This window comes from Passer montanus, unplaced genomic scaffold (genome assembly GCF_014805655.1).
Source record: "Passer montanus isolate IOZ18808 unplaced genomic scaffold, ASM1480565v1 scaffold36, whole genome shotgun sequence".
NCBI classification, from domain to species: domain Eukaryota; kingdom Metazoa; phylum Chordata; class Aves; order Passeriformes; family Passeridae; genus Passer; species Passer montanus.
In genome coordinates, this window is record NW_024368374.1 from 7,164,707 (window position 1) to 7,188,164 (window position 23,458).

At 38.0% G+C, this 23,458-nt stretch overlaps 1 protein-coding gene and 1 long non-coding RNA gene across 12 annotated transcripts in view; one reads left to right on the plus strand and one right to left on the minus strand.

Annotated features, from left to right (window-relative positions):
- FNDC3A (fibronectin type III domain containing 3A) overlaps positions 1-21,168 on the plus strand; it is a 109,009-nt gene extending 87,841 nt beyond the window's left edge. For all 6 annotated transcript variants that reach the window (XM_039716600.1, XM_039716599.1, XM_039716604.1 and 3 more), the window contains 12 exons: positions 4,869-5,007; positions 6,647-6,715; positions 7,999-8,117; positions 10,234-10,339; positions 10,434-10,609; positions 11,659-11,772; positions 13,421-13,570; positions 13,656-13,939; positions 15,846-16,055; positions 17,416-17,582; positions 18,140-18,267; positions 20,848-21,168. In XM_039716600.1, the coding sequence (XP_039572534.1) occupies positions 4,869-5,007; positions 6,647-6,715; positions 7,999-8,117; positions 10,234-10,339; positions 10,434-10,609; positions 11,659-11,772; positions 13,421-13,570; positions 13,656-13,939; positions 15,846-16,055; positions 17,416-17,582; positions 18,140-18,267; positions 20,848-21,162 (1,977 nt within the window). In that variant the 3' untranslated portion in view covers positions 21,163-21,168. The remainder of the gene's footprint in view (positions 1-4,868; positions 5,008-6,646; positions 6,716-7,998; positions 8,118-10,233; positions 10,340-10,433; positions 10,610-11,658; positions 11,773-13,420; positions 13,571-13,655; positions 13,940-15,845; positions 16,056-17,415; positions 17,583-18,139; positions 18,268-20,847) is intronic.
- LOC120505778 lies at positions 10,504-23,457 on the minus strand. 6 transcript variants are annotated; one of them, XR_005628301.1, is made up of 6 exons: positions 23,333-23,457; positions 20,131-20,210; positions 15,222-15,413; positions 14,209-14,441; positions 12,407-12,466; positions 10,504-10,622 (listed from the first exon to the last, which is right to left on the minus strand). It is a non-coding gene; the product is annotated as an uncharacterized LOC120505778 (long non-coding RNA). The 6 variants fall into 6 exon arrangements; XR_005628303.1 differs by lacking the exon at positions 10,504-10,622 and adding an exon at positions 11,354-11,452; XR_005628300.1 differs by lacking the exons at positions 10,504-10,622; positions 12,407-12,466 and having other exon boundaries at positions 13,992-14,324.
- Position 23,458: the final 1 nt, after the last annotated feature.

The following is a 23,458-nucleotide window of genomic DNA, read 5'->3' on the forward strand; positions in this document are numbered from 1 at the left end:
TTCGTAACAGCTGGGGTTCTTTATTTGGCTGGTTTGTTTCATATATGTGGGTGATATTACTGAGTGTAGCTATGGGTTCTTTGACAGTAAACACAATGAAGGTGTTAGGGTAAGGAGCAGCCTTGATTAAAAAAAAAATTGTTAGGAAGTCATCCATATTACTGTGGTGCTCAGCCTGTTGTAATAAGCTTAAGGCTGAACTTTTAGTTCAGGAAGAAGTCTGACCTATGAGCTTTTGGATGTGGTTAAATGGTAGAAAGAAGCATACTGGCCCTGTGAAGATGATCAAATAGCCACCAAGGACTACAAGAACTTGCCAGGACAGGCAGAGCTGAAGTAAAAAAGGCTTAGGTTCAACTAGAACTAAAATTGGCCAAAGATAACAAGAATGACATAAAATGCTTCATCAGATATATGAGAAGTAGAAGCACAGGGAATACATTCAGAGGCCATTCCTAAACAGGGCAAAGAGGCAAGTTACTAATAATGCCAATAAAGCAGAAGTTCTCAGTACCTTCTTTACCTCTGCCTTATCAGCATAACTGGACCCCAGATCACAGGATAAGGTAGCTGGGAGAAGGCTAGGTTTTGGTCTTTTAGAAGGGCACAGTCCAGTTCTGGATGTTACAAGAAGTGGCTGACATTGCTGCAAGAACCCTATATATAACACTTGAAAAGTGATGCAGTCAAGGGATATCCCTGACAGAAGAGGGCAGATGTAATGCCCCCCACCTACAAGAGGGGCCCAAAAGAGGACCCAGGGAACTACAGACCCATTAATCTTACTTCAGTCCCTGAAAAAGAAATGGAAAAGTCTTCCTAGGAGATAGTACAAGCCAAACAAAGCAGACAGTTGGGAATAGCCTACACCAAAAGTAAATGATGGCTGACTAGGCTGATCATTTCCTACATCAAGGTAACACTTCCAGTTGGTCCAAGAAGATCAGTGGATGTTCTTTACCTGAACTTCAGCAAGCATGCAACAGTTTCCCACAGCCTTGGCCAAACTGGCAAGACACAAACTGGATAGGTGGTATGTGAGATGAGTAGAAAACTGGCCAACAGGCCACACTCAAGAGGGTGGTGATCAATGGTTTCTAGTCAGGCTGGCAGCCTGTCTGAATTAGGAGCTCCTAGGGAGAGGAGACCCCATGCTGTTCATTTTCACAACTGATCTTGATGATGGGATTGAAAGCACCCTCACCAAGTCTGCTGGTGACACCACACAGAGTAGTAAGATGAACACATCAGAAGGCAAAGCTATCTTACAGAAACACCTGTAAGATAGGCTAGAAGAGTGAGGTAGCAAAAACAGAATGAAGTTTAACAAAGACAAGTGCAAAGTTCTGCACCTGGGCTGGAATAACCAAGGAGCCCACTATAGGCTAGGAGCAACCTTGCTGAAAGGGATCTTCAGGCAAACTGGATCCTGGGCTGACTCAGCAGTGGAATTGCTAGCAGAGATGAGAGATATTCCCTGTATTCAGCTTGTGTCAGATCACACCTGGAGAACTGTGTCCAGTTCTGATCCACACAATTCACAAAAGACAGGCAGAGTGGGAATTGGTCCAAAGGAGAGTCACAAAAATTATAAAAGGGCTGGAGAACCTGCCCTATAATGAAAGTGTAAAGGAATTACATATTTTCTCATTGGAGAAGACTGAGAGGGACCTCATCACAGTTTACCAGTAGTACTTAAAGCCTAACTACAGAGAGGAGGGAGGTTCTCCCTTCACAGGGAGCCACCTTGAGATGACAAGGGGCAAGAGTTGCAAGGTGCTCTGGAAGGGGTTTCATCTTGGTATAGAGAAGAAATTTTCCACAGTGAGATGAAGTAATCACTGGAATAACCTCCCCAGAAATGTGGTGGAATCCCCATCACTGGATGATTTGAAGATATGACTGGAGAGGGTGTTAGATAATCTCATCTAGGCTCAATTTGCCCTGAAGGGTTGGACCAGATGACCTTTCAGGTCCCTTCCAACCTGGGCTGTTCTATGTTCTGAGTTACTCTTGAATAGTTGCTTGGGTTTTGTAACAAAGCTAAGGACATATCTGACAGTATGAATCACAGAATCATTTAGGTAGGAAAAGACCTATAAGATCGAGTCCAACTCTTAACCCAGCACTAAACCATGTCCCTAAGCAACATATCTGCACATCTTTGAAATACCTCGAGGGGTGGTGACTCAACCAGTTCCCTGGGCAGCATTGCCAATGCTTGACTGCTCTTTCTGTGAAGGAATTTTTCCTAATATTCAATTTACACTTCCCCTGGTGCAACTTGAGGCACAGTCAGAATAACCTCATCTCTCTGCAAGTGAGAAATACTGATAGCTGTTGTCATGCATACATCTAAAATACTAAGGAAGAATACTAAGTAAAATATTTAAGGAAGAATTGGGAACTGTTGAAGAAGAGCTTCTCATTGCAATATGCATATCAATAGTTTAAACATTGATTGATTTGAGTTAACACTAAAGCATGTAAGTACTCCTTTTCAGATGATATTTTGCACTTCTGAATATAATTTTGTTGGGATTTTTGCATAACTTAGTATTTAAGTAATTTAAAATATACAGTATATCTCTAGCACTACTATGGCTACACATGAACTAAAGATGAGCTAATTCTCTTGAAACTAGCTTTTGCAGGACACAAATACAGTCTTCCTTTGAAAGTAATACTACACATGATTTACACGCATTACTAGTAAATGCATAGTTACTTAAACATCCTAAGTTTCTCTTTAAAATAAACTCCAATGTTTATACCCTATTTTTATTAGCAAAACAATAAACAGAAGTCTGTTCACGCATTCATGGAGCATAAAGGAGAAACAAATGTTATGTTGATCAGGTCTTTAATTTTTATTATACAGAGGAAAGACTTAATTAGTAGTAATATTCCTTAAGGCTTTTGAAAGAAGCTTTATAACCATTGGAAACCTTATTATAATACGTAAATGCTAACTGCCTGTTAACTTGATTTGTAAGGGCACAAAGACAACCAGATGATTATTAATCCTGTAAACTGTATTGGGAGACTTAATGTCTGAGAGACATGTTAGCTTGCATTTCCTCTTCTCAGTCTACTAACATCACTGCTATCATTTCGATTCTGCTTATTTTTAAAACAGATATAAAAGCTGAAAAAAACCTCCTTTTTCCCTTTTTTCTTTTTTCCTAGGTGGTTTAGCTTTTTACTAAACTAAACTACAAAGTAAAGAATAGGAAGAATTTGTTTTCCTAGAATCACAGAACAGTCTGGGTTGGAAGGGACTCTTGGTGATCATCTGGGTCAAATTTGCGTAGAAAGCCAGGCCTTATCTTAGGCAGTTCAACCCTGTCCCAGCCCTGTTGAGCTGAGATTTCAGTACTCCAGCAAGGATGATTCAACCACTTCTTTGGGCTGTCTGTTCTGATGGTAATTAATTTCCTTTGTTATATCCAGCTAGAATTTCCCCTAACACACTTTGCTGGCTCTCGTCCTGTCATTACAGATCCTTTGGAAGGCAATGTCTTCATCTCTTCTGTAACTGTCTCTTAGGTGTTGGAAGGCTGTGATTAGATCCTTCCCAATGAAACTTCTTTTTACTCAGGCAGAATGAAACAAAGCTTTTTTCTGATGTCAGGTTCTCTAATCCTCTGATCGTCATGCTGATCCTCTTCTGAACTCTTTCCAGTTTCCCAGTGTCTCTTGAACTGGGAGGACCAAAACTGGACGCATGGTTTTGCTTTACTCAGCACTTTAAATGGTTTTTAAAGTGCTGAGTAAAGTGACGTAATTAAATCCTTTGTTCTGCTGGGTAAATTCTTGCTGATTCAGCCCATGAAACAATTTGGTTTTACTACTGCCAAGATGCTTTGTTGATTAATTTGGCTTGCTCCTGCTCAAATGCCAATGTCCTTCTCACCAGAGCTGAAAAAAGAAAAACTGTGTAGAGTCAGACCCCAGACTGTACTGGTGCTGGGATTATTCCATCCCAGGTGCAAGACTGTATTTTTGTCCAAAGCTCATACAGTTTTTGTTCATGCAATATTTCAGCCTGTCAAAGTCTGTATGATGGCTCTTCTCTCCAGCATATGTTTGTCTTCTCCTAGTTTGGTACTATATGCAAATCTGGGAGCATCACTCACTCCTGTTATCCAGATCACTTCTAAAGATAATGAATAGAATCTGACATTGGATTGGCTGCTGAGGAAATCCACTGATGAGCAGCTGCTAATTTTTCTTCAAACCATTAGCCAACACCCTTTGAGCCTGGCATTCTGTCAGGTTTTCTACAGCCATCTTGTGGTCCATCTGTTCTATCTTAACCAGCTTGTCTATGTAGATGTTGTGGAGATCAAACTAAAATTAGGCTAGATGATGTCCCCAGCTTTCCCCCATTTGTTAAGCAAGTTGTTTCATCATGGAAACACTCAGGCTGGTTAAACACAATTTACCCTTGACAAATATAATTCCTTGTCCTTCACATGACTTTCATGACAACTTTTGCCATAATAATCCTTGGGACTGAAGAGTTTATAAAAACCCTTTGCTGTTGTTAATACAAGTTAGCTATACAAATACTTTTTCTATCTCAGTATTTATGTAAAAGAAGGTGCTGTACTAGCATGGGAGGAAATTTTTTTAAGAATTTGGTTTTTCTGGCAATTTGCATGGATTTCTATTTTCAATATAGTGATTGTCTAACTATGGGACTAAGGAAAATGTAAAATGAATGTATATAATAACTTTAGGTTTTGTGTTAATTTATTATGTGTCTGTCTATATATACAATACAAATTAATTTGTACTTACCATAAACAGTGAATAGCATAGCACTATCCAATGTGTTTATAGTATTTAATATATATTTGCAGGTCATTGCTTATAACTCAGAAGGGAAGAGCAGTCCAAGTGAGACAGTGGAGTACATTACTTGTCCAGACAAACCTGGAGTACCTTCAAAACCCACAGTGAAAGGAAAAATTCATGCACAGAGTTTTAAAATAATCTGGGGTAAGAATGTTTTCCAGCTCTAATTAGGGTATTTCTTCTGTATTTTAATATATATTATATATATTAAATATTTTTTATACAGAAGGTCAGGTTTTACTTTAGTGACACTTCAGTCAACTGAGCCTTTATGATCCATTTATATTGAAAAATACTGACTCAAAATACTTAGTGTGGCAGTACAGCTAATTATATGGGAAGAATAATGTGCTAATTGTGATAGGGACTGTTATTGCAGAGGACTACAACACTTAGTGTGGTTAATTGATGTACTAAGAAGTTCTGTTTCTCTGACACAAAAAGTAGGTGCATGACATTCTGAATTCTTAGTGAAAGAGAAGATTGAAGTTCAACCTGTATCTTCAAACTATTTGGTTTTGCGAGATAAATTTTTATTTGCTAAGGATGTTGAGAAACTTTTCCTTAAGTTCGGGAATTTTTAGCCTTGTGCTGTAAAATAGGAGAAGGTTGAACAGTACTGTGTGATGCAGTACTTCAGTAGAAAACTAAACAGTAAAATATTACATTTATTGTCACTTCTTACCTATTTCCATTTAATAATGTGCTTAATTCTTTAGCATCAGTAATAAGAAATTTACTTGTAGAGTACAAATAGTACTCAACAGGTCCAGCCCTGTATCTTCCCAGAGTGCTTTTCTACATCAGGACCTGATACTTGATCCTTTATGTATAATGCATAATGTATGAAGTTATTGAAAATACCTTATTTGTATGTCAAAAGCTACCTAAAATATCAATTTATACATAAAACTTTTAATTTGGAACAGTTAAATTCTTTTTATGTGGTAATTATCGTGACAATTTTATTTTCCATTTGGAGTCATTTCCTTCCAACCAAAAAAGTGCTATCTGCCATCTAAGTCTCATTTTATTTAGCTGGCATTTTATGATACATAACCCTTGCCTAAAAGCCAACAGCATTTCATCCAGCACAAGCATAATGTGATGATTAGGCAGGAGTACCCTTCTGTGTTGAAGTATAATGCTGTCTTTATATTTGTTTAAAATGTTGTTTCACATTACTTTAATTTTGCTGTTTTCTAAGTCATCTTTGAGAAACAGTATTAGAATTATATGTCCAAGAAAGGTCTGTAGATTTGTATCTTGTACATGAATACTGCACCAGGGAGGACAGTGCACTCAATTTCAAGTGATATAGTGGAAGTTAAGAGATAAGTCTTCAGTGTAGAGCTCTTGACTATTCTATTCCATCCCAAAATATTTAGGGTTTTGAAATTCTGTCCTTAAATAATTTCATAATATTTTTATATACAAATCCATGTGATAATTTTTCCTGTGTGCAGTCCAAATTACATGACCATTAGAGTCTGTGTCCCTGAGTCCATACTCAGGTACTTGAGACTGAAATGTTTGCTGTGGCATCTCCCAGGGGTGATTCCCTTGTCCTTTCTCCTGTGTAGAGTACACAGAAGGGTTGAGAGCTGGCTTTCACACAGCAGGACTTGGAGTGATTTGCTGCTGCCCTGGACTAGGATGCCTTCTGTCTAAATAAGCACCCATCTCCAGCTGTCTGTTGGTTTTGCCATTGGGAAAACCTCCCCAAAAGCTATAAAGCCATTTAACTTACCTCACTTAGTTGGAATATTGCTGTTTTTTATAGATCCACCAAAAGACAATGGGGGAGCAGCAATACATACATATGTTGTGGAAATGTCTGAAGGCTTAAGTGGTAAGTATTAGGATCATACACTGGCATTCACTTGTGTGGTTTTGGTTTTTTGCCTGTCTCTCTGTGCATGTGGGAAACAGAAAATGTTTATTATGACTGGGAAAGTTATTCCCAGGGACTGACATCAAAAAGAAAATAGAGGCACATTGATGCTTGTACACAAGAAGTTCTTTTTCTCTGATTTAGAAAAGAGAGATGCTATAAAATTCTGTGACGCAAGAGATGCTTTTTGTTTAACTTACTAATTAGGTCTATTCAGTTTTGGAAATGGAATTACACATTTCAGACATTTTAGGGCAAGAAGACAGGGATGTGTAGCTTTTGTTGTCTGCATGGCAGATGAAAGAAAAGCTTGTACTCCATTTATCACTATTAAATGAGAACAATGATGCAGCTGGGGTAACTTTCTGCTATTTGCTTTCTGTTCTTTCATACAGAAAGGAAACTGGCAGTATTTCTAAATTGGACATAAACCTATCTTGCTAAATTATTTTAAAATCTAGTTAAGTAGCTTTGTTGAGTTCAAAAACACAGTTACACCAAAAATGAAAGTTTAAACTTCTTCAGTGCTGTGTCAGATTAAGACAGAGCACTGCCCCCAGATATGATGGGAGCCCTCTCAGGCTGTTAGTCTATTGCTTTCCTCTCTCTGTCACATGTCCACATTAAGCCACTTTTGGAATGGCTTTCACACAGATTTAGTGAGCTGTGCATTACGTTTCATTCCCAGCCCTTTAAATTCTGGTGTATTGAGTTGTTGGAGATTTAATTAAAAGTCCCCAGGTTCCCTGCTTAATAACTTAAAGAGAAAGACAGAATGCTCAAGAGTTTCTGATCTAAGAGTAGCAAATAATGGAATCAGAATTTCACATGGTTCTGGGCTATTCAGGGACACAGGAACAAGCTTCACCAATTGTAAACTGTAGTTACAGCCTGCAAAATGATAATGTAATTTGAAGCTTGTTTTCCATGAAAAATTTTACTTTTGTATCTTTCCTGTTTATTTGGTTATGATGTTGAATGTTCTTGCTGACCAAGTAAGTTGTTTTTTAGTGAAGTCAAATCCCAAATAAGGAAGCTATTTCACTTCAGCAGATATACACCTAATAAACTATGAAATTATAGGATCTTCCAGGAAATTCAAAGCAGTCCCAATTTCTATTTTTTTTCATAAACATCAGGCACACACTTATTTTAGTGAAATTAGGATACCTGCTGTGGCTGGTACTGAAGTGTGGCAAATTCCACTTTGGTTCATTGCACACTTATTCCTAACCTTTCAGGAAACAAGTGGGATACAATATACAGCGGAGCCGCTAGGGAACATGTGTGTGACCGACTAAATCCGGGCTCTTCCTATCGCTTACGTGTATATTGCGTTGGGGAAGGAGGACAAAGCACGGTAATATCAGCTAATATTTTTATTAAATAAAATCTCTCTGTAAGAAAATCTGGTCCAGTAGATATTTAAGCAAATATTGTGCAGACGTGCCTAACAAAATAGCCATAATTAGAACCTCAGAGGAGTTCCAGTATTGCTGCACAGTGGTTCAAGTTTCTGCTCATTTGTTAAAGAAAAATATCTGAATATTATTCCCTGATATATTTTGTTTGACATGACAGTCTTATTTACAGAAACAGATACTTTTCCTATGTGATACATTTATACAATGTCATTTATTAAGACGTAAACCAATACAGCAGTTTAAGAAGGGTACTTGAAAAGGCTCCCCGTGGAATTGGTCACAGCCCCAAGCATAACAGAGTTCACAAAGCATTTGGACAATGGTTTCTCACATAGTGTGATTCTTGGGGCTGTCTTGGGGCCAGGAGCTGGACTTCGATGATCCCTGTAGATCCCTTCCAACTCAGAAGATTCTGTGATTCTATGAATTTAATGTATTTCCTGTAGTCAGTGGAGTACCTTGTCTGAGTAGCCATGTTACCCCAGCAGGCAGGGGAAGAAGTCTTCACTCAGGCTTTACAGGGTTATGCTTCCCGTGCTCTTTCAAGCACAATTTAAATGTATTACCCCAGCAGGCAGGGGAAGTCTTCACTCAGGCTTTACAGGGTTATGCTTCCCGTGCTCTTTCAAGCACAATTTAAATGTTTATATTGCTCTACTTTTCAGTATTCCCAAACAATGTGCTGTGCCATACTGTGCTTCTTTACACACACACATTACAGACACACACTTTGCATTGTCAATTCTGTGGTGTAGACCAGCTGCTGGTGCCAAAATGTCTTGCTGCATTTGCTCTCCCTTCTCAGCAACAAGTGTAACAAAGCCAGCCCTGGCTCTCTGCAGACTTCCAGCAGGACTTTAATGTCAAGCTGCTCTCACAAAAGCTTTAAAGCCTTCCATTCTTGGTGTTTGCAGTTTCTACCTTGCCCTGCCTTATGACATGAAACATATGTGCTCTTCCTCCACATAGAAGTCTCCTGCAAAGATAACTTTTACTACATCCACCTTGCCTTAAGAATAAATCTGGACTTCTTCAATGCTGGCTTGGCTGCAGTGCTTTCCCAGTCACCAGACCACAAGCCTTTGGAGACTTTCACTCTGCTAACCTACTTCCCTACAGCCCAACCCCTGGAATTTAGAATTAACCTTGAGTACCAATAGCAAATAACTTCCAGGGAGTCCTTACACTCTCTGAAGGTGTCAGAAATCAACAGAAGAACTGTGAAGAAAGATGTAATTAATGCTTCTGCAGCTTCTCATTAACATATGTGAAACTTTCTGCCTTTTAAGTAGCAGCAGTTGTTCAGTGCAACAATGTATTCAAAGGAGCTGAAAACCAGTCCACTCTTTCTTGAACATACCTAGAAACCAGCTGTGAAATGAGACTCTGAGATTCATCTGTAAACCTGAAGTCTTTCCAACTTCCTATTTGTTCTGTATCAAGCTGAAGCTAAAAATCCCTCATTGTCTCTGCTCACTTCTGTCTGCATCCAGAACAGTCAATGCCATCTGCTGCATGTTATGTTCTTACATAATTTTTGCCCAAACTTCAAATCAAAGGTGGAAACTTGTTGCTCATTAGGTATTGCTAAGCAATGAAAAAGTTGAAATTTCTTTTTTTTAATTTCTTCTGATTGACACTTCTGCCCACTTATGCTTTCTGAGAGGTTCTTCCTTGGAAAGTATACAGCCCTTAGGGTTTAGAACTCTTTAAACTGCAGTCTGATACAAAAGAGGATGAGTTTACATTGAATAAGACATATTTCAAGCATCTGTACTAGGTTTGTACTGATAATTAACCACTGTTTTTAATTCTACTCCTTGCACGTGTACCAAAATACAAAAGCAAATTTTGCGTATTGTGTGATTATTTTGGCAATGTTTATATTATGAGAAATATATACCAGATCACTTCAGTATCCTCACATATTTGAAGATGTAATTAAAAAGGTATTGTCTTGTTTCTGACTCAGGTATTTGCCTTTACTTCTGGCATAGCTGATAGTTTTTGGTTTGGCCTGGATAACTTCATTAATCTATCTTTCATTTTTAGGTAACTGATTCCTTACTGGTGCAGACACCAGCAGTGGTTCCTGGTCCATGCCAGCCTCCAAGGCTACAGGGTAGACCAAGAGCAAGAGAAATTCAGCTGCGTTGGGGTAATTTTTTTACAAGTGTTAGAGATTGTAAGGGATTGAAATGTGTTCCAATGTTTTAAAATTAAATAAGCTTTTCTTTCTTTCTTATTTCTAGGACCACCTCAGGTAGATGGTGGTTCACCCATTACCTGTTATGGTCTGGAAATGTTTCAGGCAGAAAGCGATGAACACAGAGAGGTTTACCAGGGTTCTGATGTTGAATGCACAGTGGGCAGCCTTCTTCCAGGGAGGATGTACAGCTTCAGACTGAGAGCAGCTAACAAGGCTGGGGTAAGGAGGCAGTCTGAAATGAAATTCATTACAGAGACTGCAATCACTATTAAGGATTTTTTATTTCAAACAAAGCATTTAAGAGTAATTTTAAAATTAGGATTTCCAAATGTAGAGTCATTTGGGTCACATAGCTTATTGTTGTGTGGGAACAGATGGTTAAACATCAGTTTATAATGAAGGGGATTTTTAGATGAAGGGAAGAGAAAATAGCTAATTATGTCTTTTATCTGAACAGTAATATTAGGAAATGCTAACAGTACTTTATTAAAGTACTGTTACAACTTCACTATTTTGATGTGAAGTAGCAAATTATTTTCTATATACAGCTTTGTAAATTGATTGACCTTTATTTTTACAGCTGTTGGTGTTCAGAACATAATAATTAATATTTCCTGACTCTCCATTTTTATATTTAGTTTAACTTCTGAGTACATGTTCTATCATTTCCCTCGTTGGAATATTGAATGTGTTTAAATCAATTGTTGCTGTAGAACAAGCTTTTTAGTTGTGTACCCAAAGTCCTGATTTGTTCAGGATTTGTTCAATAATGTACACTTCATTGAAAACTGTCAGGGTGCATTGACACTGTTTGTGGAGAGGTCTGCAGCTTAAGGCTTTAAAACATTATCCTAACTTTTACCTTCCCTTCACCCTGCAAAGAATGGTTCATTGTTTAGCAGTTTTGGAATCCTTTATTTCTTTTACATAGGTGTAAATAGGCAGTACCAATTGGTTTATGTTCCAGTGCAGCCATCATGTAACTTCAGAATAAGGCTTTGGGTAGTACTTTCGCTGTTTTCCCAAGAGTTTGAAGTGTCAAATTTATTCACGTTGCATTTGCTGGAATGAAGAAAAATTTATAGCTGTTCTGGAGGATAGTCAGATACTGAAATAAATCCTGAATCTGAATCGACAGTCCACGGAAATTTATTTTATAAAGAAGTAATACAACATTTCAGGTTGCAGTCCCTACTGTGGTAAACTGTTTTTTTTAAAGTAGTAATTTCATTTTTACAGTGTAGTTGTATCAACTCCCTTTTTAACAGTTTGGACCTTACTCAGAAAAATGTGAAATAACTACAGCACCTGGACCCCCAGATCAGTGCAAGCCCCCTCAAGTGGCGTGCAGATCTGCTGCCTGTGCTCAGGTGTCATGGGAGGTAAGAATGCCGTGCCATCACCTGTGTTAACATAAAAGGTCTTCTGCATTTTTGAGTTCAGCTTGAAAAGTCTAATACTGTATTTTAATCAGTTTATTTGTAAGCAAACTTACCTGATTATCCAGCAGGTAAAACCTTAGTCATTCATCATGCCATTATAAGGCAGCAGTAAGTTGGCAGGCTGCAGGTACTGGATCTTACTGTGTTCTTTTGCTTAAAAGTTTTGCCACAGCTGCTGCTCTGCATTTCTGAGTGATGCAGTCTCATCTTAAAATTTTTCTTTAACATAGTTATAGTTCCTCAGAGACAATGTATCCACATAATACAATAGATTATTGTGCACGTCTTGGTTTTATAATCTAATTTATTTTTATATAATTACATCAGTAATAACGTAGCAAAAGCCTCACAGACTTCCTATAAACCCATAGTATTTAGATATCTGATTTTAAAAAATGCAATAGATAAAAATTAAGCTTGTAAAAAGAAAGATTCTATCTGGGAATACTCTTTAAAAGAGTATAAGCTTTTACGCTTTTTTATAAGAGTTTATAAGAGTATAAGCTTTTAGAGATGGGGTGAAGTATCTGAGTTACAGAACTGTACAGAAAAAAAAAAAATTAAACTGTTTTACCTGAAAAGTAGTGTTCATGCTTCCTACTAGAGGAATGTCAGAGGAGCACTCCTTAAATATCTGCAAGGCAAAGCCTTTTTTAAAAAATAACATAAAACATTCAGGTAGAGTTAATTTGAGTGATGTCAGATATCTGTTTTACAGAGTCACACAATAATTAAGGCACAAGTATCCTCTGAATGTCATTTAGTTCAACCTTCTATTCAAATAGGCTAAATTTATTAGGGCCTTTCCCAGTGAATTTTTTTTTATCTCCAAGAATGAAGATGTTTCAGCCTAGTAAAACTGTCTGGGTAAACTCTCATTCTGTTGGATTTTTTTTGTTTGTGTCTAGTCAAAATACCCTTTAATGCAAGTCATGACTCTTGTCTTGGCACTGTGCTATCTTCACGGAAAGCTTTTGTCATAATGTTTGTACCCTTCCAGTAAGTAATTTAAGGCAGCAGTAAGATCTTCCCTTAGGTGAATCACCTTGCTGTCAAGTAAACTTTACTTTTTTGTGTGTGTTGCACTCCTGCTTCGTGACCCTTTGCCGGACCTACTCCATTATGTCAATGTCCATCTCCTTTTGGGGATCCCAAGACAGGACATGGTACTGGAGATGCAGCCTCACTAGTGCTGAGTAGAGGGGAATCATTATTCTTTTTACCCTTCTTGCTGCCCATTTGCTAACACAGCCAATATGTCGTTCATCTTCATCATACATACACTGCTGATTCTTATTCAGCTTTCTCTCCAGGACACACAGGGGTTTTTTTGGTAAAGGTTGCTCCTCACCCTGTACTTTTTTGTAGTAGTCCAGGACTTTGTGTTTGCAGTTGTCTTGGTTGAACTTCTTGAAGTTTGTATCAGATTCTGCCTGTTATGTGTATTGCACTAAATTAAAAATCAGCAAAGAAATGGAAGGGTAAGACTCCTCTGGAACAAAACCAAAATATAGATGTGGTGAGTTTGGTTGATTTTTTCTCTTATGTCAGTGTATTTAGCTTCTAATTATTGATATCCATTTTAAAGGTACCAGTGAGTAATGGAGCTGATGTCACGGAGTATCGACTGGAGTGGGGCGGTGTGGAAGGATGCATGCAAATCTCCTATTGTGGGCCTGGGCTCAGCTGTGAAGTGAAAGGGCTTTTGCCTGCCACTATATACTATTGCAGGGTTCAGGTAAAGATGTAAAACTGTTTTTAATGGAATCTGGAAACAGGAATTGACTCTGCCATATAAAACATGGTCTGCTTTGGATTTGCAGGCAGTGAATGTTGCAGGTGCAGGCCCTTTCAGTGAAGTAGTGGCATGTATGACTCCAGCCTCTGTACCTGCAGTTGTGACCTGTCTTCGTGGACTAAGTGAAGATGAAGTTGAAAGTCCACACTATTCTCCTTCCACATGCCTTGCTATAAGCTGGGAAGAGCCTTGTGACCATGGATCTGAAATCCTTGGCTACAGCATAGACTTTGGAGATAAGCAGCCAATAACTGTTGGGAAGGATCTGACCTATTTTATAGATGGCTTGCAGCCAGATACTACCTACAGGTATGTGATGCACAGCTACTTGACAGCCTGCTGTTTCTTCCACAAGACCACATGCTTTTTTTCCTTGGTTTTTTTAATTGTCTTCATTATTACTCTCAAAAACACATTAGTGCACAGCCATGGAGCAAAAACAAGTTTTGTAATGATGATCATCATAAATAGATGTGCTATTTTTATTTTCTCCAAAAAAATAATTTATGTTAGTTTATTGCAATATCATTCTATCTGTCTGGTTAATGTGTCAATTTAACTGAATTCACATCACATACTCAGATTCATAACTGATTTTGGACTGGTTGCTTCTCTGCAAAGGTAAAATCCATCCAAGGAAGGACTATGCCCAGTCTGATCTAATGACAGTTCATGGCAACTTGCAATGCCTCATCTGCAGAAAAAGTGGAAGTCAGCATGAACAGTATCAGTTTGAAAAATCAGCCAGCTATGCATATCTTTTGAAGAATTTTAGTTGCTGAAATCATCCTTATGTTCATTCCAAGGGTTACTGAAACATATAAATGCAAAAATCAGTAGTTTTGCCTGAAGGTGCTACATCCCTGTTACAAAAACATGCCCTCAGTGTTAAAGGAGAATGGCAGTCCCACTGAAGTCAGACTTTTAACCCACTCTGATTTCAGTATAATTAGGATATCATGCCGCTATGCAATTTTCTGAATCCCTAATTACTGTTTTATGGCTTTATGTGAGAATACAGTATTTCTGTGTGCCTTATAATTATTTAACAATAATGCTGGCAATCTGAAGAGCTGTTCTCGTTGTGTCAGTAGACTGAAAAAAAGAGTCATTTCCATTGCAGAGATAGGTCTATACTTCTGCCCACATAAGTTTTTTTTATTGAATACACTGTCAGCTCCTTGTGCAAATGAAAAACTTCATGTATTAACCTTAGTTCTGGGCTGTAATAAATTAGCATAACGTTAAAAATTACTGCAGCGAAGGAGAAATATTTGTCCTTTAGACTGCGTACACATTTGTGTTTCCACATTTTGCAGTGGTGTGGCTGACTGTTTCAAATTTAATTAGTGTGATTACTTTTTTCCAGTTACCTAGATACTATTTTGGACAAGCAAATGTTGAGTCTGCAAAATTAAATTAGACACACTTTGCTGCCTGTGGCTACCTGTGAAATACATAAACAGCCTCTGTTTTCAGCTTTTTCCTTTTCAGAAATAAATTTCTTAGCTAAGTCTTTTAATTCTTACTTACAAATCTAATGTGCATTTTCTTCCTTGGAGTATCAAAGAATAGAAAAACAAAATCCTACCTTATTCCTGAGTATCAAGTTCTACAACTTCCTCAGCTTTGTCTCCTTTGGTGTTTTCTGTTTTCCCCCTCTCGCTTTGCAGACAGACCCAGGAGAGCTTGTGTTTGCAGGTGCCCAGTGATGTGTTACTGTGGGTGGGAACAGCAAAAGAGGTGGCTGGGTACCATCGCTTTATTTTCATATGAATAGGATCTGTTCAGAAAAGTCCATAAAAATGTCTGTTAGTCATCCTTGAACTTACCTGATAAAACAGTCACAGATATGGTTTCCCCTCTTTAGGGTGGGTTTTTTACCATCCCTCATCACTGCAGTGTGGGTATCAAAATTTTGGTTCAAGGCCTGCACAGTCAGAAACGTGGACCACTCTTGAAGTAATTCACAGAGCTTTTACATCTTTTCACTAATGTGAATTGACTTTGAATATTTTTATTTCTAATCAAGCTAGCTCCTTAAAATGTAAGGAAAGTGATGCACCTGCATATTCTTGACAGTCTATCAAATAGCATAAAAGTCTTTATTGTAGATAGTACTATTATTCTCTATTTAATGAGAATGGTGGATATGACCAGTTATTTTTAGAATCTAATTTCAAGTTAATTTACTCTCTCTTTTTCCAAATGCTAGGGTACGAATTCAAGCCCTAAATAGTCTTGGAGCGGGTCCTTTCAGCCACACCATAAAACTGAAAACAAAGCCTCTCCCCCCTGATCCACCTCGCCTGGAATGTGCTGCATACAGTTCTCAGACTCTCAAGCTGAAGTGGGGAGAGGGAACTGCAAAAGCATTAACTGACTCCATCCAGTACCACCTTCAAATGGAGGATAAGAATGGAAGGTTGGTTTTGGCATTGCTTTAATCTGCCCTGTGTCACTGTGATCTGATGCTTGGGAGGTGGCAGCAAAGGGCAGAATTCCATATGCTATGGTGATTTACAGCAGATGTAGGAGGTCGTCTCTTCTGGCAAGGCAAGAAGGGCTCTAGTGTTCTGTGCTGAGAAGTACAAGACAAAAAACTTAATTGTTTTTTACTTACAGTTCAACAGTGTTTCATGCAGTGTTTCATACCAGCATACTTTTCCCTCTCGCTTTTGGTTAAATATTTTGTCAAAGTAACAAGTCCAATCAGTGTTGTGAATTTTATATCCTTAATATCAGAAGGGATATTGTTGATATCTCTGTTGCCTTACATGCAATTATTTTAGTAGAAATTAATACAATTTATTTTGAGGGATTCCTTGTCTCATGTTAAATAGAATGTCAGCTGAGGTGGTACAGCAAGAACCCTTGCCCAAATCATAAAATAAGCAGTACTGCTACAAAGTGTTCGTGTCTGATGAGCAGCTTTAGCTTGACAAAAAGATAAAAGAGATCCACTATGTGAAATTGCTGTGCTGTGAGGAAAATAAATTAGACTATTTAAGTGGGAGGAAATTCATTGCCATTCCCAAAGATTAGGTCATGTGCAGGTACCATCTGTTTTAATTTTAAAAGACAAGAAAAAGCTAGATGACAACCCCTGTAGGAAGAGAGAAATTTGTGCTGTGTCCTGGGGACACGAAGACTGAAAATCAAACAAGAGTTGCCATGATCAGTTTGTGCAAGAATTGCCACATGAAGGACAGTGGGCAGTGTACAAAACTCCCAGAAACAGATTTGGTGTGCACTACAAAGTGTGACTCTGCCTTCCTGTGCAGGTCTGCATGAGCCCCTCTCCAGCAATGATGTACAAAAGCAACTAGATCCATGGCACATTTTTTAGGTGTAGTAAGGGAGAGTTGCAAAGGGGCAAAAAGCTAAAATCTAGTTACCTAATTTTGGAAAGCTAAACATGTTGGAGGAGTAGATGGCCAAGCAAAAAAAAAAAATTAAAAAATGCAGTTCATTGAGAGCCACAACTGCTGTCTTTTCTTATTGTTTCAAATGCAAAATAGTTTCTTAAAATGCTTAGGAACATTTTTGGTAAGAGAGAATCTGTATTCTTCTCTGTGCAAGAGATTTTTATTTCAAAGAAATAAAAACTTGCCACTGGAAAATGTGCTTATTGTTTTATAGCAGCCAGAACACTGTTTAACTCTGAAATAAGTGTTTCAGGGCTTTTCATTAGATTCTGGGAAATTATGGGAACAGATTTCAAGACAATAGTGCTTCAGAAGTCCTTTTCTGTGTTCAAAATAAGCTACTTGTTCCATTTTCAGGTTTGTATCCTTATACAGAGGACCTTGTCATACATACAAAGTTCAAAGACTCAGTGAGTCAACATCATACAAATTTTGTATTCAGGCATGTAATGAAGCTGGTGAAGGTCCCCTTTCTCAAGAATATATTTTCACTACTCCCAAATCTGTTCCAGCTGCCTTGAAAGGTAAGGGTTCTTCTTTTTTCATTTGAGGGGTGGGAGGATAGCAGGTTGGTTTTGGTATTGTGTTGTATTTGGGATGTTGAGAATATTAAGCCCTTTTTAGTGCAGGTAGGGATAGTGGGAGAAGGCTCCTTTCATGTAGTTGCCTAAAATATTCCCTCCAAAAATGGAAGACTTGGGGTTTATGCATTCTTTGACCTAAGAAGTTTGTACTTAGTTCTCCTGCTTATGAGAAGAGTGGCAAGTTAAGGTGAAAATGCTTTCTAGCATGTTTAGAATCATTTTAAGCATTGTTTGGGAGTTTTTTTGTATGTGAGGCACACTTACAGTTACTAAATTTTATTTGCTTGCTCTTGGATGATACCTAAACTACAAAGAGAGGCCTATATGAATTAGTAGTTGTTGCTCCAGAAAACACTGGAGGAAGAATAAATTTGAATCTGCATATTTTGTTTCTCTGAGATAAAATTGGACGTAGAATATATAATTTTAAAGGTCATTAGAATATGACAGTATGTGACGGGGAAGGCAGAGTCAGCTGTCACTTTTCCTTCCTTCAGCACCAAGGATAGAGAGAATAAACGATCACACTTGTGAAATCACATGGGAGGTTCTGCAGCCCATGAAGGGTGATCCAGTTATCTACTGTCTTCAGGTCATGGTGGGAAAAGACTCAGAATTCAAACAGGTATGATGTATCTAAGTAACTGTAGTTTTCTTTGATTATTGTTTGTGACAACTAGTTTAGTAAAACTAGTTGAGATTAGATTTAGTAAAGCTTATTGTGTTCCAGCATGGTTTTAGTCACCATGTTAACTTTTTGTTACTAAATAATAAGGTAATATCTCCTAAACCCATCTCCTTCATTTCAGAAGGAGATTCTGCACTAAATTACAGCCTCTCTGGGTTACACTGATGTTCACTAAATACAGCTTGAGACATCAAGTGGTGAGGAAGTCATCCCCTAATGGAACAACTGACAAAAAGAAATCTTTTACCTAATGGTACAGAATTGAGCCTGGGGAGAAAAGGGGCAAAGGGTTCTCTTTACACTAAGAGCAAAGAAGCAGTTTGAAATGCCAAGGTACAAATTATCCTGCATTCAGTGCTAATTTTGCTTCCCAGTTTGTTTGGTTTTTTTTGGGTTTGGTTTGTTGTTTTTTTTTTTTTTTTTTGCTTTACAGTTTGTAAACTGCCTGATATTTGACATGAAATTAGGCTTGAAAATTGATTCATACTAATAAGCCAAGGAACTTTCCTTCCAGGACAGCAGCAGTTAATTCTAGTATATTATCATTTTATCATACTTCAATATTAAATAAGTTTCACCTGTGCTTTGGTAGATTATAGGCCTTAATATTTTCATAACTTTTAGCGTAGCACTGTGTTTCTTATTAAAATATAATTAAAATTCAAATTCTTATTAAAATTTGTTAAATTTTTCATTAAAATATTAACCATAAACCAAAATGGCTTGCCACATGGATAGTCTTTTTGTAACTTCAACATTGTAAATACATTGTAAATACAACATTAGGTACCTAAGGCATGGTCTTTGTTGCTTTTAGACACAGTTAAATTACACTTTGATTATCAGTGTGCGTTGCCAAATGACCTGGGCAAGAAAATAAAGTTGGCTGTTTGAGTATGGTAATAACAAAGTAGGCTGAGGTGTGTGATTGTTTTTGCCTCTGCAGAGCAGTCTAGTGTAGTAAATTAGAAGAAAATACTTAATTTGCAGAAATTAAAATTGGAGCAATCAAGAAGTAAACTGTATGAAAACAGCCTTTAAGACACTTAGACATGATGGTGGCAATTTTATTTGACATAGACAAAAAATAAACTACCTGGAAGTCTGCTCTAAGCTGTTCCCTGCTATTTCACTGCCAAAACTTGACTCTCCTCTCCTCCTTCTTCCTGATCTGTCATCCAAATTGCTCATGTCATTGCTCCCTCCATGCTACAGACAAAGTAGGTTAATAATGTGCTGTTTGAGCTTTGACATAGTCAAAGATCTTAAAGGGGTTAGGAAGCAGCCACGTAAATACCCCAGGAAACACACTGGAGGGGAAGACAACTTCAGGCAAGGCACTGGGGACAAGCAGCTGAGGGTGGTAACCCCTGCTAGCTGGCATAGCTGGAGCTGGAGTAGGATGTGTGCCAGTGGCCTCTTTGCTCACTCCCAAATGCATGATCCAAATTAGCAGCATTTTGAGGAAGCTGCACTTCCAATGGCCTGCCCTCCCTAGAGAGAAAAGTCTCTAGATTGTAAATTCCAGTAAAGCTCAGCTTGTCAGAGGACTCTGAGTAAGAGTAGCCTCAGGCACAGCAAGAGCTCTTCAAATAGCAGAATCAGAAGGGATTTTCTTTCTTTACATTTCTAGTGTGCATTTTCAGGATACTGTCTAACAGTATGTAACTGTAGGGAGAGCTCCTGATGATGTGATATTTCTGTATCATGCTACCAGTTAAATAAAGCAAATCCAGATATTTGGAGGTGAGAAAGTGAAGGGGTTTAAAGAGAGAAATCAAATTGCACTGTGCTACTCACCTAATACCTCCATACCTGTTGAAGTACCTATAACTGCACCCCTGTGAGGTTTTGTTGGCTTTCACAGAACCTTTACATAGCTGCAAATTTAATTAGAGAAACCAGAATTTAGATTTCACTGAATTAGGCACTTCACGCACGAGTTCACGCATTGTGAACTCGTGTTAACCTGCCAACTGAGAGACTTCTGGAGAGCACCCTCACAAGTTATCTGTCTTGGGAATATGATGAAATTAGGAATCACAAAGAGGGCTCTGTGGCTTTCCTGATACAGTGTTTATGGGGATAAATCATGATATTTTAAATACAGATAACTACAACAAAGTACATTGGATTGGATGAGACTTAAAATGAATTGGCTTGACACGGAGTTAACTGCCTAAAATCCCATGATACATTATTGTATATTGCATCACATTGTGAGTGGTCACTAAAACACCTGAAGGCTGGGGCTTGTGACAGAGTTTATTTGGTGTGTACTCGTCATTCCACACAAGCAAGCATAGTTCTTGTGTTTCATCAAAATAACGGGAGACTTTATCTGGTATTTAAATCATGTGTTTGAGCTTTTTATTCATTTTTCTTTGCATGGGTGAAAACACTGGTGAGTTGTCATCCTTTTTAGTTACCTTCACCATAAACCAAACCATACTAAGATACACGTGTGTATATAGTACTTTTTTACTTGAAGGATCCCTTTTCCCCCCTTATTTCCAGATTTACAAGGGCCCAGACTGGTCGTTCCGATACACAGGCCTCCAGCTGAACTGTGAATACCGATTCCGCGCGTGTGCCATTCGCCAGTGCCAAGAGGCCACGGGTCACCAGGACCTGGTGGGCCCCTACAGCGCCCCAGTGCTGTTCATCTCTCAGAGGACTGAACCACCGGCAAGCACCAACAAGGACACTGTGCAAACCACAAGGACACAATGGTCACAGAGCGACCAAGTGTGTGCTGCTGTCATTCTTGCACTTTTTGCTATCTTTTCCATTCTGATTGCTGTTATCATTCAGTACTTCGTCATAAAGTGAAGAAAAGAGATCTATTTTGTAATGCTGCCCATTACATTTTACTTTCTCATAATCTAAAAGTAATTCTGTTCTCTTGCTTTTACAAAACCAGGCATTTAGCACCGGCATTGGGACTGATGCAAACTTTCTCAGCCACTTTAAAATGCTTACTCGTAGGTATAGGCTGACACATGTTATTAAAATGCAAGCCACAGAAATATAATCTTTTCTTTATATGCCTTCATGCAGTACAAACTTGATATGGGGCAGGCACTCAGTGTTTAAGGAAAAGGGTTTGACCAGTAAACGCAAGCGTAAAGGTGATTTCCTGGCCCACACTTCTAAGGGTTGCTAACTTAACAGGGAAGAATGTGTAGATCGCATTTAAAACTTACACTAACAAACTTGTGCTGTACACAATATTAATCTGATGCTGTGAAAGCAATTTAGCGCTGTATTTCTACCTCCTCATTTGTCTTAATTATTTGGGAAGCAGGATTTATGCTGAAAAACAGAAGGGGCTTTTCTCAGGCAGCAAATAATAAACTGGATGGAAGAGTATGCATGAAGGAAGCTTCTTACCTGATAAATGTGGAGTTCTTCACTGCAAGTAGATGTTTTTGAAAGACTACAAGGAGATGGCACAAGTGGTTTATCTTACCCCCAGGATTTGGTGTTTACTTACAAAAAATGTCTCTCTTACTTCTTCTGAATATAGAAGGGAGAGTGTGAGAGACCTTCTTAGACTTGTTATTTAAATTGAAAAACACATTTCCAAAGTTGACCTTTGATTGGATGCAGTTTATATAGATGTCTGTGCCCTCTGATTTTGGCTAGTCAACAGAATTTTGAGATAAAATTCATTATTGAATTTTTGCTGTTTCCCCAACATTCACTTGCCATATCCACCAAAAATAAGCACTGCCTTTTTTTGTTTGTTTTGTTTTTATCTTTCTTTCTCCTTTTTCCCTTTCTTTCTTTCTTTCTTCTTTCTTTCTTTAAAGAACCAAATCAGAAGACGAAGTGTAGTAATTTGCACCAGAAAACTTAAAGCTGCTTTTTTCTTGAGATCCTAATGTTTAATGTAATGTCTCTTTGGATACTGTACCAAATTGTTGATTGCATGTAGTTAATGTTGCATTAGAGCACTTTGCAATTGCATAACTCATCAATGTTTTGTGAGCTTGCATTTGTGAGTTCTTGAATGACCAGACTGAATTTTAACAAGTATCCCATTGAACATCTTGCTAGATGTCAATGATTGCCAGTGACACAAAGCTTGTAGTGAAACTATCTTTAAAAAAAATCCTTGTCTCATCACACTTATGTTATTTGTTATACACTTTGTAATTAGCTACTTTTAATTTATTTGAGTTACAAGATAGTGGATCATTAATGACTTCTAGTTGTGTTCAGTTTAGCATTTTTAATAGTATTAAACACTTCTGTCAGTCTTAATAATAATAAAAAAGGAACCTCTGTCTTGTGCTTTGAAGATCTCTGAAGAATTTCTCTTATATTAGAACGGGCATGTATTGTAATTGTTTATACGTCCAATGATCTGTGCTGTAGAATAATGTTGCTGAGTTTCGTTTTTTTTTAAAGAAAAAAAAAAGAAGAAATGGCAAAGAACTTGGCCTCCACATGGCAAGAACGATCTGTCTTTAAAATGTACTGTATGTTTACATTTTATTTCTAATTTGTCATTTGTACGTATAGGCTGATACCTTCCCGCAGGATACCGCGATAACTGATGTTTTCTAGAACCTTCTTAAAAGTGCCATGTTTGGCAGTGCAAATGAGGTTGCGTGTCACAGCCCAGAGATTTCTTATGGTTGAATGTCTAAAACAGTAAGATTTGTTACTGCAGGCAACCTGCAGTGACTTACGTTTTTCATAGTAAAATTCAAATGAGCTCCTATTTTTGATAGTCATTTAATAGTGTATTTGCCATTTGAGCCTCAGTGCATATTACTGCATTGAAGACAGTTTTTAATGTAATCTTAATTTTACCTCATATACTGTACATTCCAAAAATAAATAAATAAAAGAAAAAGAGAAACTCTAAAGTTTTTAAAACGCTATAGATACACTACCAAACATATCACTTTACGGTTGTACAACGTCGGGCTCCATGAAGACGAACCTGTATAGTCTGATAGAAAATACATAAAACGATGTAGCAAAGTACCTTTAAGAGTCTGTGGACAATAAAAGTACCTTCTTTTTCGCTGCTGGTGGTCAGTCCTGTGCGCGCACCGCCCCCTGTGCCCTGCCGCTCCGCTGCCTCCCCGTGCGCCGGCCGGCCGGGCGGGGC